The following is a 14,101-nucleotide window of genomic DNA, read 5'->3' as shown; positions in this document are numbered from 1 at the left end:
GCAAGCCTTTTCTCCACCAAAGCGTCACCTGTCTAGGTGAGTCGTGCCATCCCCTATCTGAAGTGACAGCCATCTTTGAGTACCAGCATCTTAACTGACTTCTCTTTCATCATCCATGTTAGAGAAATAACATTTTCGACAAGGTGTTGGGTTTTTCCCCCCCTTTTCTTTATTCTTTCCCCAGCCCCCCTTCGCCCCTTAGTTAGAGCACCTGATCAAAAAATTATTTCTGACAAAGATTTCCTGCTCCAAATTAAATGAGCTCAAGGAGACGGAGCATTTTCACACAGAAAGAAAGGGAAACGTTGATGTTGGAAGTTAATGAATCTGGGAGGAGAGAGAACATTATTGAGACTGGATAATATGATCTAACAGCTTTCCTTCTTCTTATCCTCCCTGTAAAGAATGTATGGAAGTCAGTTATGTGGCATGATTCTAACATCTGTCCTACCCCATAATGGTAATTTGTATAAGTAATGGAAACAGGTTAAATACTTCCATTCTAATGTTGCCAGCAGGGATGAAAATGAACATTTCAATGAAATAATCTCGACAGAGCAGGGAGAGGAGGGGTGGATGGACTGATTCATCTCCAGCTCTCTTTGGTGATCCGAACACTAATGAGAACGCTTGAATGTATAGTTTATCAGATAGAAGGGGAAGAGCAAGTAAATTTCTCAGATTAGAATCACTGTGAAAATATACCCACATGCAAGCTGCTTCGTTCTCCAATTGCCAGCCTTGGCTAATAATTTGCAGCATTCATTTTAAGGGGATAGAGGAGAGAAGAGAAGAGAAAGAGGTGAAGAATCTTTTTGTTGGCTTTTAATGGGATGCCTTTAAGGGTTATCACTCAACCTGCTAGAAGCACGGAGGTTGTTCTTGTTACAGTACCTTATCTACTTTTCAGACCCATTGCATTAGAATTAGAGGGTAGGCAGTTCTAGTATTTTGCCCCCCATTTTGCTGCAATTAGAAATGAAAGACACAACCCTCTGTAGTAAGGTTATCTGGTTGTCTCATATTCTCTGCTGCTTCTCAGCCATTGTCATTACTAAGCCATATTTTTCCACCACAGTGACACTGTAATACAGACACACACACATGCACACAGATTTGTAGCATCTGTGCCAGAATTTTGTATGAACATTTGTATATACTAATACAGAAGATTCGCAAATCTTCCAGCACGCATGTTAAACCCCCACAATGTGAGATTTTGGATTCTTCTGTAAAATTCTCATGACTCTGTATTCTGGAAACGTGTCTGTAAATGATTTGGGTTTTTTCATCTGCCTCTTGTTTCCATAATGAGGGAGATGTGTGGCTATAGATTGTCTTTTTTAGCTGTACTTTTTTTTTTCCTAAGATATGAACTGTGTTCTTGTGTGCAGTGGAAATCACCCCCAGCCTGGAGTGCAGTTTGTGCAAGGTGACAGTGTGGGCTGTGAAAACTTCTGCAGCTGCTGTCTCCTGTTGGCTGGGTAAATATTAGAAGCTGTGGCAATACATCTCTTGAAGAATGGTGAACACTCACATTGTGCCACTATTGTTTAGTCACAGAGTAGGCCCTGATTTAGTGAAGAATTTTAGACCTAAACCTATCCCTATTTGTCAAAACTATGAAATAGGTATTTCAGTGAAAATTATTTCAGTATTCAATTCCTTTACTGAACTGTGACTTTCACTGCTTAGGTGTTTCTTCTGAATAAATTTATTTATTTGGAGGATTTAAAATTGGGTCTTGAAGAGCTTACTGTGTTTAATTTTGTAGACTACTAAAACCAAATACAATTATTACTTTTGGTGCTTTTCAAAATAATTTATTCAATGTTGAATCCCTTTTTGAATGGAAAAGAATACCTCTGCAGAGACAGATTCCTTCAAAAACATAGTTCCAAGGTTGTGGAAAGGTTTTATGTGAGAATATTTGTATTTTTAACCACATCCTTACATTTCAGATCTCTGTCTGCTCTTTCAAACAATGGATGTGTATTTATAGTGTAAATATTCTCACTGAAGCAAACACAATGTGCTGTGCTACTCACATGTACAATATATAGCATCTCATGTCCACTTAGATTAGAATGCACAGCTTTTAACACTGCTCAAAGATGACAGTATATCTATGGGGAAACATTGGCATCCAGAAGGCACATTTTATAGGCAAAAAAAAAAACAGCATGACTTAATAGAAAGAAAATAAATACAAAATGCCTCCCACCCTAATTTTTAGTTGTCTGGAATTTGAAGGTTTTTCCCTCTTTTACACCTTGCATTTGCTTCAGTCTGTCTAGACACAAATGAGAAGCAAGAGAAAAGCTGACGCTATGTTCTGTAATTTCTTCTACTTTGAATATAGTTACTGTTGAGGAGGATCATTGTCTATATCTGCTCTTGATATTTTTGTGTGGTTTTGGGACATGTGTAAACCAGCAGTACCTTTGCAGATGCAGGAATGTCTGGAAAAGATTGTTGAGAGTTGCTTGTTCACAGAAAGATACGTTGTCTGTTGGTCTACATTTTGTAATTTAGAATCTGAAGATCTCATGCTTTTATTTAAGGTAGAATATATTACTTCTCTCTGCAAGTAATTATAATAGGAATATTTTTGCTATGTTTAAAATACTGGATTTTATTTATTTGTCAAGTTTCTGTGAGAATTTTAGTAAAATGTACATGTTTTTAGACGTTAACATTCTTCCTTTTGTTTGCTTCTCTGTTAGCTCTTACAGAAACCTTTTCAGTAAGAGAATTGCACTGACCTTGCAAAATACCATATGTTGAGTGTGCTGCTATTCATCTCATAAGCATTAGTAGTTTTGAATGAACAGGTATTGTCTGTATCCTATGATAACCAAAGGAGTTAAATAGACTATTTTTTTAATTGCAAAGATAGAAATTAAACATTACAGATAAATTATTCTCTTTTTTTGTTAAGAAGCATTATTTCTTTGAGACTTTAGATACATGTACAGACATGTGGGTGTGCATATCATATAAATTCAGGGTTTATTTAGAACTGGCTTAAATTCAGAAATCATAGAAAATCATTGTTCTGCCCATTTATACATTCTTAACCCTTATATTGCAGTATATGTTGGTAAAGGAGTGAACTCAATTGTGTACTAGTCTCAGCAACAGAATAGAAAAAGTGAGTAAAAGATGGATATTTCACCCTGACATTCAGTTTCTTTGCTATGGCAGTTTAACATGGACCTTACATGTAGTTATAATGTTTCTTGTGTGGTTTAGCTCCTTTTTATTTTTATGATACAGTGCAAAAGTATGAGAACAGAGAAAACGCCATCATAAGTAAATAATGAAAAATAAAAGACACGGCAGTGGATCATTAGAGTTTCTACTTAAGCAGATATATAGATGGTTATATATAGCAATTATAAAAATAGAAAATTATTATACATATTACATACATATGTAATATAGAATTAAGTAAAGAGATGTAAGCAAAAAATTAATATGGATCCTTACAAAATGCTGTATCAACTATAGGAACATCCAGCATCTTACAACAGTTTTTTTGCACCTAGTTATTAAAAATATTGGATGTGAAAATTAGAGAAAAGTGGCATAGTTGCACTGTGGTTAGTGAGAAGAAAGCTGTTCATAAAAGCTCAAAACGTGTGTCCTTGTACTTTTTAGCTTGTACTTGTTTTTTTGTTTTTTTTTTTTGTTTTTTTTTCTTGATAAAAATGCCAGATGGTAACTGCCCGTTGTTGTGCATTTTAGCTCTCAGAGGGGTTTATTTTCTATTTAAAAATAATTTCAAAATTAGAAACCATATTCTTTTTTAACTGTGCTTTGCTTTTCTGAAACTTAAAAATGTCTTTTGTCATTAAAAATTGCTGCAAAAAGATATTTTGAATGAGAGGGCTAAGAGATCCTAGACTGCAGCTGTGGGAGTGAATTCTATGTGTGTACCTGAAGTTCAGAACTGCAGCGGTCCTACCATCCTCAAATATCTGCAGAGTGTTCCAACAGCAGCATTGCTGCAGGGCAGGGAAGCTGACTGTCTTCTGAATTCTCTTACTACTTCTGCATTCTATTCTTCATTTTATGGACAAAATGCCTTTTGGAGAATATTTTCATCTGATTTTATAATGCTTTTCTGGCATCTTACTGGCCTTTGACTCCGGGATTATTTCTGAATTTTATTTATTGTACTTGGTACTCACCTGTCCTTTTAAACCTATTAGAAAACACTTGAGGCTGATTTATCTGTTTGGGCCCTGATTAGAACTTTTTTAAAAACTAAAAGGTCAAATTATTGTCTGAAAATATTGACATTTAGGGGAAAGGTGAAAAATGCAATGGGCATCTTAAGGTTCAGTACAACCCCATACTAGATAGAGTATTTTACTATTTCATCTTAAAAGATCAGGCTGAAGCAGTTAGGGGCTGCATTAAGACTGAATTGCAAAGGTGAATACATAATGCAGTACTGACCACAGTATGTTTCAAAGAGTATTCATATTACAATGAAAGAAGATTCTTTTTATTTTTCAGAAAAGACATTTTAGAATATGTTAGCAACTGTGTACAAAAAGAAGCTTGACTCGTACTTATGCTCCCCCAGCTGAAGAAGACCTCAGCTTTGTTAACATAATAATACATATTTTCTTCATACCACATAGGAGCAGGAGTGCCTATTTTCTGGCTTGCTTTCAGTATTGTAGCATGAAAGGACACAGGACACATTTCAGCATCACTTGCTGCAGAGTTCACCTGACAAGGAGGCACTTTTTTATTCAGTTACTGAAAATTGTTCATAATCCGTATTTTCTATCTTGACATTCTTATAAATTATATACATTCCATTGGCATTGTGATTTTTTTAAGCTTCTTTTACAAAACTGGAGGGAAATGTGTACAACTATGTTTTCTGCTTTGCAATGAAAGTGTACATTTATCACTTAGGTACATGTAAGTCACTTCTGTGAATTGAGCCCTTGGAGTAAATGTGTTTTGATGTAATGGCCATCTGCTCATGAATATCACATTTGCTAGTTTAACAAATAGTTTGATATAGATAAACACATAGTTTGGTGAGATCATATAGTTTCACAGATAGCAATGCAATAGCAAAGTTTTATATTTTCCATAAACCAGTGATCAAGCTGCAGTGGAGATCTCAAGGTTTTTGTTTGTTGCTTTGAGAAATTAATCTCTAGCATTTACTTTTAGCTTCTGACTGCTTTTTTTCAAAATGGTAAATGAAGGACCCATATCAGATCATAACAGGAGGCAAACTACATCCTTCCCATTTCAGAAAGCAATCAGTCTTGCTTCTCTTCTCACCTTTCAAAAATGAAAGCTGTTCTGCTCTCAGATGGACGCAGTACAGCCAGACACCAGGAGACCCTGGGAACAGCTGACCTGACACTCTTGCCCTGTATGGCTTCATTAGAGTCAGGTATCAGTGACACAGAAATGGCCCCTGAAGCTGTAGCTAAAGCCAGTTTGCAAGAAAAGACAGAACTGACAAGATAGAGTCGGTCAAGTCAGTGATTCTGAGTGTCATGGTCTGAGGGATGCAGGTCAGCTGCAATGCATTACACATACATATGTAGTGCAGGAAATATAGCTCAGTACCAGGCCATTTTTAAAAACTGATAAAAACTAGTTTAGTAGGCTCTTTGTTTGATTTTAGTTTTGATATTATGGCATTTACTGTGATCCTGGCACATATTTTACTGCTGAAGTCAAAGTTTATTCTTCAGTATCACTGGTATCAAACTGTAACCATGACAGAGTGTGTGGATTTATAGGAGGAGTATGTGAGTGGTGGTGAGTTTGGGTTTTGGATGTATCTTCAAAATTTGTCTTCATGGTTAGTTTTTAGTGCAGGAGAGCCATGTAAAATGTGCGCATTCAATAACATTGTCTTGTTTCCCCCATGTCCCCTCCTGTATTTTAGCATATGTTCCTGAGGAAGAATTGAAAGCAGCAGAAATAGATGAAGACAGCGTGGAAGATGATGGGCTGTCTCTGGACATCCAGGAGAATGAGTATTTGTGCAATGAAGAAGCGGAGATCAAAGAGGCTCAAAGCTACCAGAACTCCCCAGTCAGCACTGCAACTAATCAGGATGCAGGCTATGGTTCGCCGTTTAGTGAAAACAGCGATCAGCTGGCCCATTTCAAAAGCACTTCCTCTAAAGAAGAGAAAGAGGATCCTCAGTGCACAGACAATGTTTCCTATCCACAGGACAGCTTGGCACAAATAAAAGCTGTGTATGCAAATTTGCTTTCAGAGACTTGCTGGTCCAGTTTAGCTTTGGACTTAAAGAAATCCAATCCAACCACCAGCAACAACGGAATCAGCCAGAATGAAAACATGTCCAGTACTGACGCCAATGCCAATTCCCAGAGTACTTGTACTACCAGTACCAACACTAGTACCAGTACAACCACCAGTAACACTAGTAACAGTAATAGTAACAGTGGTGGCTCGGGTTACGACTGGCACCAAGCTGCGCTGGCTAAAACTCTGCAGCAGACGTCATCGTATGGACTTCTCCCGGAGCCGAGTCTCTTCAGCACAGTGCAGCTTTACCGGCAAAACAATAAACTCTATGGGTCTGTGTTCACTGGCGCCAGCAAGTTCCGATGCAAAGACTGCAGCGCAGCCTACGACACGCTGGTGGAGCTAACAGTGCACATGAATGAAACTGGACATTACCGTGATGACAACAGAGATAAAGAAGCTGATAAGACCAAGCGGTGGTCAAAGCCTAGGAAACGATCACTTATGGAAATGGAAGGCAAAGAGGATGCCCAGAAAGTGCTAAAGTGCATGTACTGCGGGCATTCATTTGAGTCTTTGCAAGACCTCAGCGTCCATATGATAAAAACAAAGCATTACCAGAAAGTGCCTCTGAAGGAGCCAGTACCAGCCATCACCAAATTGGTCCCTTCTACCAAAAAGCGAGCACTTCAGGACTTGGCTTCGCCTTGTTCACCTGAGCCGACAGGGATCACGGCAGAAGCTTCACTGGGTGAGTCTGCAAAGGATCAGAAAACTGCCAACCCCTACGTGACTCCGAACAACCGCTATGGCTATCAAAATGGTGCTAGCTACACTTGGCAGTTTGAGGCACGCAAAGCCCAAATACTGAAATGCATGGAATGTGGCAGTTCCCATGATACTTTGCAGCAGCTCACTGCTCACATGATGGTCACCGGTCATTTCTTGAAGGTGACCAATTCTGCTTCCAAAAAAGGCAAACAACTAGTATTGGACCCAGTGGTGGAGGAGAAAATACAGTCTATACCTCTTCCACCCACCACCCATACAAGGCTACCAGCCTCCAACATTAAAAAGCAGCCTGATTCCCCAGCGGGCTCCACAAACTCGGAGGAAAAGAAAGACCTAGAGAAGGAAAAGCTGGTGGTCACTGAAACAGAAAAAAAGATTAAAGAAGAGAGTGAGGACTCTACAGAGAAATTCGAGCCAACAACTTTGTATCAATACCTCAGAGAGGAGGATCTAGATGATAGTCCTAAAGGGGGAATAGACATATTGAAATCCCTGGAGAACACAGTGACAACAGCCATCAGCAAAGCCCAGAATGGAGCTCCTTCTTGGGGAGGATATCCCAGTATCCATGCAGCTTACCAGCTGCCGGGAACAGTCAAACCCCTTCAGCCTGCAGTGCAGAGTGTTCAAATGCAGCCATCCTACGCAAGCAGTGTGAAATCGCTGTCGTCAGAACACAACGCACTCATCCATTCCCCAGGCAATCTCACACCCCCACCTCACAAGAGCAATGTATCTGCTATGGAGGAACTAGTGGAGAAAGTTACAGGTAAAATCAATGTGAAGAAGGAAGAGAAGCCTTTGGAGAAGGAGAAGAGTTCTCCAGTTAAACCCATGTCACCTGCTGCTAAAGAAAACAAGGACTTCCCAAAAGCAGAAGAAATAAATAACAAACAGCAGCCAAAGAAGAGCTCTGAGTCTGAAGTTCAGAAGGTCAAAAAGGATAGTCCAGCAGAAGCACATACGCCAAATGGTACAGAGCCACTTAAAACAAAGGTTGCAAATGGCTGTAACAATTTAGGAATTATCACAGATCATTCACCTGAGCCATCCTTCATTAATCCATTGAGCGCTTTACAGTCCATTATGAATACCCACTTAGGCAAAATTTCTAAGCCAGTAAGCCCCTCTCTGGACCCTTTGGCCATGCTGTACAAAATTAGTAACAGCATGTTGGACAAACCCATTTACCCAAGCACTCCAGTCAAGCAGGCTGATGCTATTGACCGGTATTACTATGAGAACAGCGATCAACCTATTGATTTAACTAAGTCCAAAAACAAGCCTCTTGTTTCCAGTGTGACTGACTCTGCCTCATCCCCACTGAGGGAGAGTGCCCTGCTGGATATTTCTGATATGGTGAAGAACCTCACGGGACGTTTGACACCCAAGTCTTCAACTCCCTCTACCGTGTCAGAGAAGTCTGATGCTGATGGGAGCAGTTTTGAGGAGGCTTTGGATGAACTGTCACCAGTACACAAGAGGAAGGGCAGGCAGTCCAACTGGAACCCTCAGCATCTTCTGATCCTTCAAGCCCAGTTTGCTTCCAGCTTGAGGGAGACCCCAGAAGGCAAATACATTATGTCGGATCTAGGTCCACAAGAGCGGGTACACATCTCTAAGTTTACTGGTCTTTCCATGACCACAATTAGCCACTGGCTGGCCAATGTGAAGTATCAGTTAAGGAGGACAGGTGGAACTAAATTTTTAAAGAACTTGGACACAGGACATCCTGTTTTCTTTTGCAATGATTGTGCCTCTCAGTTCAGGACTGCTTCTACATACATAAGTCATTTAGAGACACATCTAGGGTTTAGTTTGAAGGATCTGTCAAAGTTGCCACTTAATCAGATTCAAGAACAGCAGAATGTTTCAAAAGTCCTCGCAAACAAGACTTTGGGCTCACTTGGAATTGCTGAGGAGGACTTAGGCTCCACATTCCAATGTAAGCTCTGTAACCGAACTTTTGCAAGCAAACATGCAGTCAAACTGCACCTTAGTAAAACACATGGCAAGTCCCCAGAGGACCATCTGATCTATGTAACTGAGTTAGAAAAACAATAGCGTCCAGGTAAGCAGCCAGGTATGCAAGTGACCACAGGAACATTGCACTAAACTTCTTCATAGTACTGCACTAGGCCTGACCTGAGCCTCTGAAATCAGTCTTACTTTTGTTGCTGAACTGCCTATCTGGACCTTGGTTTTTCTTATACTTATTTTGTAGTTATATTTATATGCTCTTTGTCTGATCTGTGCATGGTTATTTTTTTGTTTCTGTTTTTATTTTTTGTGAGTCAAAGTCTGACCTTTATTTTCAACATCTGTCCTTGATGTTAAGCTATCTTTTGTAGAATATAGTGGGAGACACTATTGAGAGACATTAATTTAGCCGTAAAGAAAGACACAAAGAACAATGATAAAGAGACATCCTAAAATTACAAAGTTGCCATGACAATAAAGGTCACAGAACCTGGTAGTGTCAAGTTTTAACCCTCTGAGAACTGTAATAGCATTTCTGTGCCTTTCCCAATGACTAAATAAGTAAATAAGGAAAAACAAAATAAAACAAAAGGCTTAAAGGCATTTCATTCAAATAAAAGCTGTGTCGGAAGCAGGACTTTTTTTTTTTTTAATGAATGAGCTTCCTTTTTTTTTTTTTTTTAAATGCAGAACTGGTTTGTGAAGATATTGTGCATGCAGTCCTTGGAAGAAGGAGAGCTGTGTAGTACTCAAGGGGTTAGGAAGCCACAACTGTATAAGTTAAATAATAATTAAAAAAACAAGCAAGCCAATTTGCCACTATGCCCAAACCCTCTGGATGCTGAGAATTGCCACTTTTTGGCAAAAGAAAAAAAAAAGTATGCAAGCTGTTATTTAAAACAAATGTAAAAATGCTCTTTTCTTTCCTTTATTATTTTTTTTCTGTAAAATACTGCAGTTTATAGTTATTTACAAATGTTAAGCTTTGGTACAAGCTGACCTTTCTATAGTGTGATGCATTGGTAAATGAAAACAAAAAAAAATGGGGCAAATGTTGGATTCTGTTCCTTGTAAATTGCCAGCATCAGCTTAAAAAATTACATGTTACATATCGTACCATTTTAAACTGTTCAACTTTCTTTGTACCTTCTGGCTGTATGCTTTCTCTTTTAACTTTTTATATTGTCATTTTATATTCAATTTCTGTGTATATAATGTAAAACCACACTTTTTGAATAAAATTTAGTTCCTGCAGCTTGATATAAATAGAGGAATTTTACTGGCACCTGCATCTTTCCAGATGCATGTACTTAAAGGAACTATCTGACAAAAAAAATAAATAAATAAAAATAAAGCAAGCAATGCACTATGAATTATACATTTTGATGTTTTATCATTAATATTGTACAGTACATTTTGGTTCACACAATTAAATCCACTGTTTTCTCAAGTGTAAAATAAACCCACATGCAGTTCTTGATTTACATACATTGTCATGTCGTCATTATATTGCCTTTGAGGTGTTACTCCAGCTATAAGAGGCATTGTTTATATAATCAACCAGCGAAAATCTATTTGCAATCATCTCTCGTGATCTGTGTGCTGACGTGTCTCGCTCAAAGCCGTAATGCTGGTAACCTCCTGGAAGGGATCTGCAGCAGGCACTCACTGCAAAAGGTGCATAGCCAGAGCAGCGAGGGGCGTTCTGCTCCTCGCTGGGGTACAAGAGGCTGCAAAGGTTTTGGCCAAGTTAATTTCCTTACACTGTGTGTACCTGTAGCCATTTTCTGTGTGCGTTCAAAGGCCGTCTCCTCCCTCCCTCCCTTCTCTGGTGAAGCACCTTTTGATCTCAGCAGTTCCATAGTCAGAGGCTGTGGCTCCTGGCCCTGCAGTCTGTTGGATGCTGCAGTGCTGCCTCTCTGGCAGCGGTGAAGACCTCAGAGGCTTTGACACCAGTTTTTACTTACAGTACAAGGAGGCAGACCTGTGTTTCTCTGTACTTTTTAAATATTGCATTTTGAGGTAAGCTGAGCGCTATCATATCAGGTGTTTCCCTTAATCTTTATTTCTGTTCTGTTGAATGCAGATGTCATTTAGAATGTAAAAGAGAGCTGTCAGAGCCTTCACTTCTCTATCTCCTGAGTGCTTTGACAGTTACAGTGTATGAAAGCCTGGGATCTGCTATCCATTACACTTTTTGGATGGGCTATTAAATATGAGGACCTAAAGGGGTTTGCTTTCACGTGGTATTAGTGGTACTATCATGTTATAAATACTTCTGTGTACACATGTATATTTCTGTTTCTTCTCAGTTCTTCTGAAAGTAATTTAAATGTAAGATCTTTGCTTCCAAATACAGCATGGTTCAACATTTAATCTTTACTTTAGCTACAGCTCCAGAAATATCCATGCACTGTTCTGTTTCCTGTAAAAGCCTATCAGGTCCAGGTCAGTTACATTTATACGGTGTTTCTAAGTAGTGCAGGAAAGTGCCATGAGGGTTTTTTAAAATGTCCCTTACTTTCTCCACTGCTAACTACCTATGTCCTTCAGGGGATCTAGCCATTTAGACATTTCAGTTCAATTACTGGATGATTATGTGCTTTGGGCCCAAGGGGTGGTGAGGAAGAAAAACAGTCAGGCCTATGGCCGTAATACAGAGTCCTTAAATAATAACCCTTTGAAGTTTTGTTTACTTTCCCACAGGCCTGCAAACATGTGATTATAAAATATGCTGTAGTACATTGCAGTAGTGTGTGAAAAGGTTGAAAGGGAGAAATAATAGCTCTAAAGTGGGTTTGAATCTAATGTAAATCCATTAAAACTGATTTTGAAACACGGCATGTAAAGTGAGTTCTCAACACCAGGTGACTCCCTGGAGAGGTGTTTATGACATTGCTAAATCCGTTCAGTTCTGATAGCTTCAGAATTGGACAATCACTCATCATCTGTGCCACCGTCTGAAGAATGTCCGTTTAGAATAATCCAGCAGCTTTACCTGGTGACTATGCTGATGTAACTCTTCACTTTCTATGACTGAAATATGGAGTAGATGAAAATTGGAGGGCTCTGATGGTTCACCTGCTTAAGAAAATGAAGTACAGTGACAGTACGATCTTTGTTATTTGGATTTTTGCCATTTTTGTTTGAATATTGTATTTCAGATATTGTATTTCAGAAAAAAAATCTGAAATATTGTATTTCAGAAAAAAATATTGTATTTCAGAAAAAAATTCCTTTTTAAAAAAGAAATTGCAGAGTTCAAAATGGAGTTATTCTTTTTCCCAGAATTTTTTCCATGTTTATTTCTTTTTTATTTTCATAAGATTGCAATAAAAGTAAGTTTGTGCTATTTTATGAGTAGCTTCTAAAGCTACTGGATGGAAGAGACCACATAGCCTTTCAGGACTGATCTTGAAGAAAATAAACTGAAGATTTTTAAACTCCATCATAGTTTCTGGAAGACTGTATACGTGTTTTGTGATGTATGCAAAATCTAGTGTGTCTGATTCTGTTCAGAAATGTATAAAGCTCTTTTTTTTTTTCCAGCATTACATTGCTGGTGTTCACACCTTTGCTTGTATCTGTTCTCAGAGCAGAAGATCTTGGTTTGCATATTTTCACAGGTTTGATTTCTGCTTTGGTGCATTTTTCTATGTTGCTGTTTCAAAGCTGGTACAAACCACTGGAAATTTGGGAGATCTGTGTACTAACATCATTAGTACTGAATGAAATACCTTTTTTTTTTTTTTTAATAGTATTTTGTGGATTATTCACTAATGTCTTCTGCAACATAACTTTGTTGCAGCTTTCTCTGGATGGTTACACTTGTAATAATGATGCCAAATATAATCCATCCTTTTCATGGAAGCCACTAAAATGCAATTGCAATTAAGCATAAAGGCACAAAATATACATATTATCTTGTGTTAGACTAATCAAGGCACAGCGCATCAGCCTTTGCTTGCATTTTCCAAAGCCATTTCAGTTTTGAATGTGTGATATTCTTTAAATAATATGGCAGGGGTCCTGGTTAGGAGACCTCCAAGGAGAAGCCGGTTTCCATGCGGAGTGTTCTTGCAGCTCTGTAGGTGTTGGTCTCCTGGCTGATGCAGTATTGAGTTACTCTCCCAGCATGAGAGTAGCAGGAAGTGGGATTTCACCATCTGTTCACTGAAATTTAAAAGCAGGGTCCTTTTCGGTCCGTGGATGAGAACAGAATGCTAACCCAAATTTACTGGCCAGATACTAATCTCTATAATATAATTCCTCCAAATTTTTGTTTTCCCTTCTCTTCTGATTGAGTTTCTTCTCGTAATGTTTCATGTGGCTTTGTCTAGCTTCTCTTCATCACTGTGTGTACTCAGCTTCATCCTACAGGTAGATGGAGAGACCACATTTTGGGATGAAAGATGCTATTCTAAGTAGAAGGTGATATCATAGCTAAGTGAAAATATCAATATCCAAAACTGGATGTATTGTTAAAAAGGAGAACATTTTACAATTCTAAGATGATGCAGATTACCTGAGGTTAGTATAATTTATAAAATGTGCTTCTTTATCCCACATCTTCATTAACACTGTTTTTTGACCAGTGATATAGCAAAACTGATTTTAGAATAGTTTAGCACCAGGAGGTCAGGACTGCAAACACTGATAGTGAAAATAACTAGTGGACCTAGTTATTTTCAGACAACCAATATCCGAATGTGCAATGGTTATAAAAGCTGTAGACCTTCCCACTAGGAATGAGAAGCTCAAATTACTCTGTTGTGAAGATCCCTTATTTTTAAACACCTCTGCAGTGCTGTCCAGTGACCTGCTGAATCAGGATCAGCATGGTCAAAATGCATCTAGTAAGATTTATCCTAGCTGCTGTAGTTGTTACTTGGGTTTTTTTCCCTTTCCTGTGAAAAATAAAAAGTTTAAATTTGATTAGTTATGCCCAGGTTATAAGGATTGGAATGTTTTTCACCTCTGGATAAACTTCTTAGTGTAAGACTTTCAGGGAAAATGAATTGTTAAAATTATTAGTTCTTTTTAAAGAAGCATTTCTCAGACA

At 38.4% G+C, this 14,101-nt stretch overlaps 1 protein-coding gene across 2 annotated transcripts in view; it reads left to right on the top strand.

Moving 5' to 3' along the window:
* Positions 1 to 10,496, top strand: part of TSHZ1 (teashirt zinc finger homeobox 1) — a 55,822-nt gene extending 45,326 nt beyond the window's left edge. The window contains exons 1-2 of one of the 2 annotated variants that reach the window (XM_041408152.1): positions 2,824 to 2,834; positions 5,939 to 10,496. In XM_041408152.1, coding sequence (XP_041264086.1) covers positions 6,358 to 9,123 — 2,766 coding nt within the window. In that variant the 5' untranslated portion in view covers positions 2,824 to 2,834; positions 5,939 to 6,357 and the 3' untranslated portion in view covers positions 9,124 to 10,496. Of the gene's footprint in view, positions 1 to 2,823; positions 2,835 to 5,938 lie in introns of those variants that run through there. The other variant, XM_041408151.1, reaches the window with a different exon arrangement.
* Positions 10,497 to 14,101: the final 3,605 nt, after the last annotated feature.

The sequence above is a fragment of the Onychostruthus taczanowskii genome, unplaced genomic scaffold, assembly GCF_017590055.1.
Source record: "Onychostruthus taczanowskii isolate IOZ18803 unplaced genomic scaffold, ASM1759005v1 scaffold29, whole genome shotgun sequence".
NCBI classification, from domain to species: domain Eukaryota; kingdom Metazoa; phylum Chordata; class Aves; order Passeriformes; family Passeridae; genus Onychostruthus; species Onychostruthus taczanowskii.
Note: the sequence above shows the minus strand (reverse complement) of the source record. Positions and strands in the feature narration are given on the sequence as shown.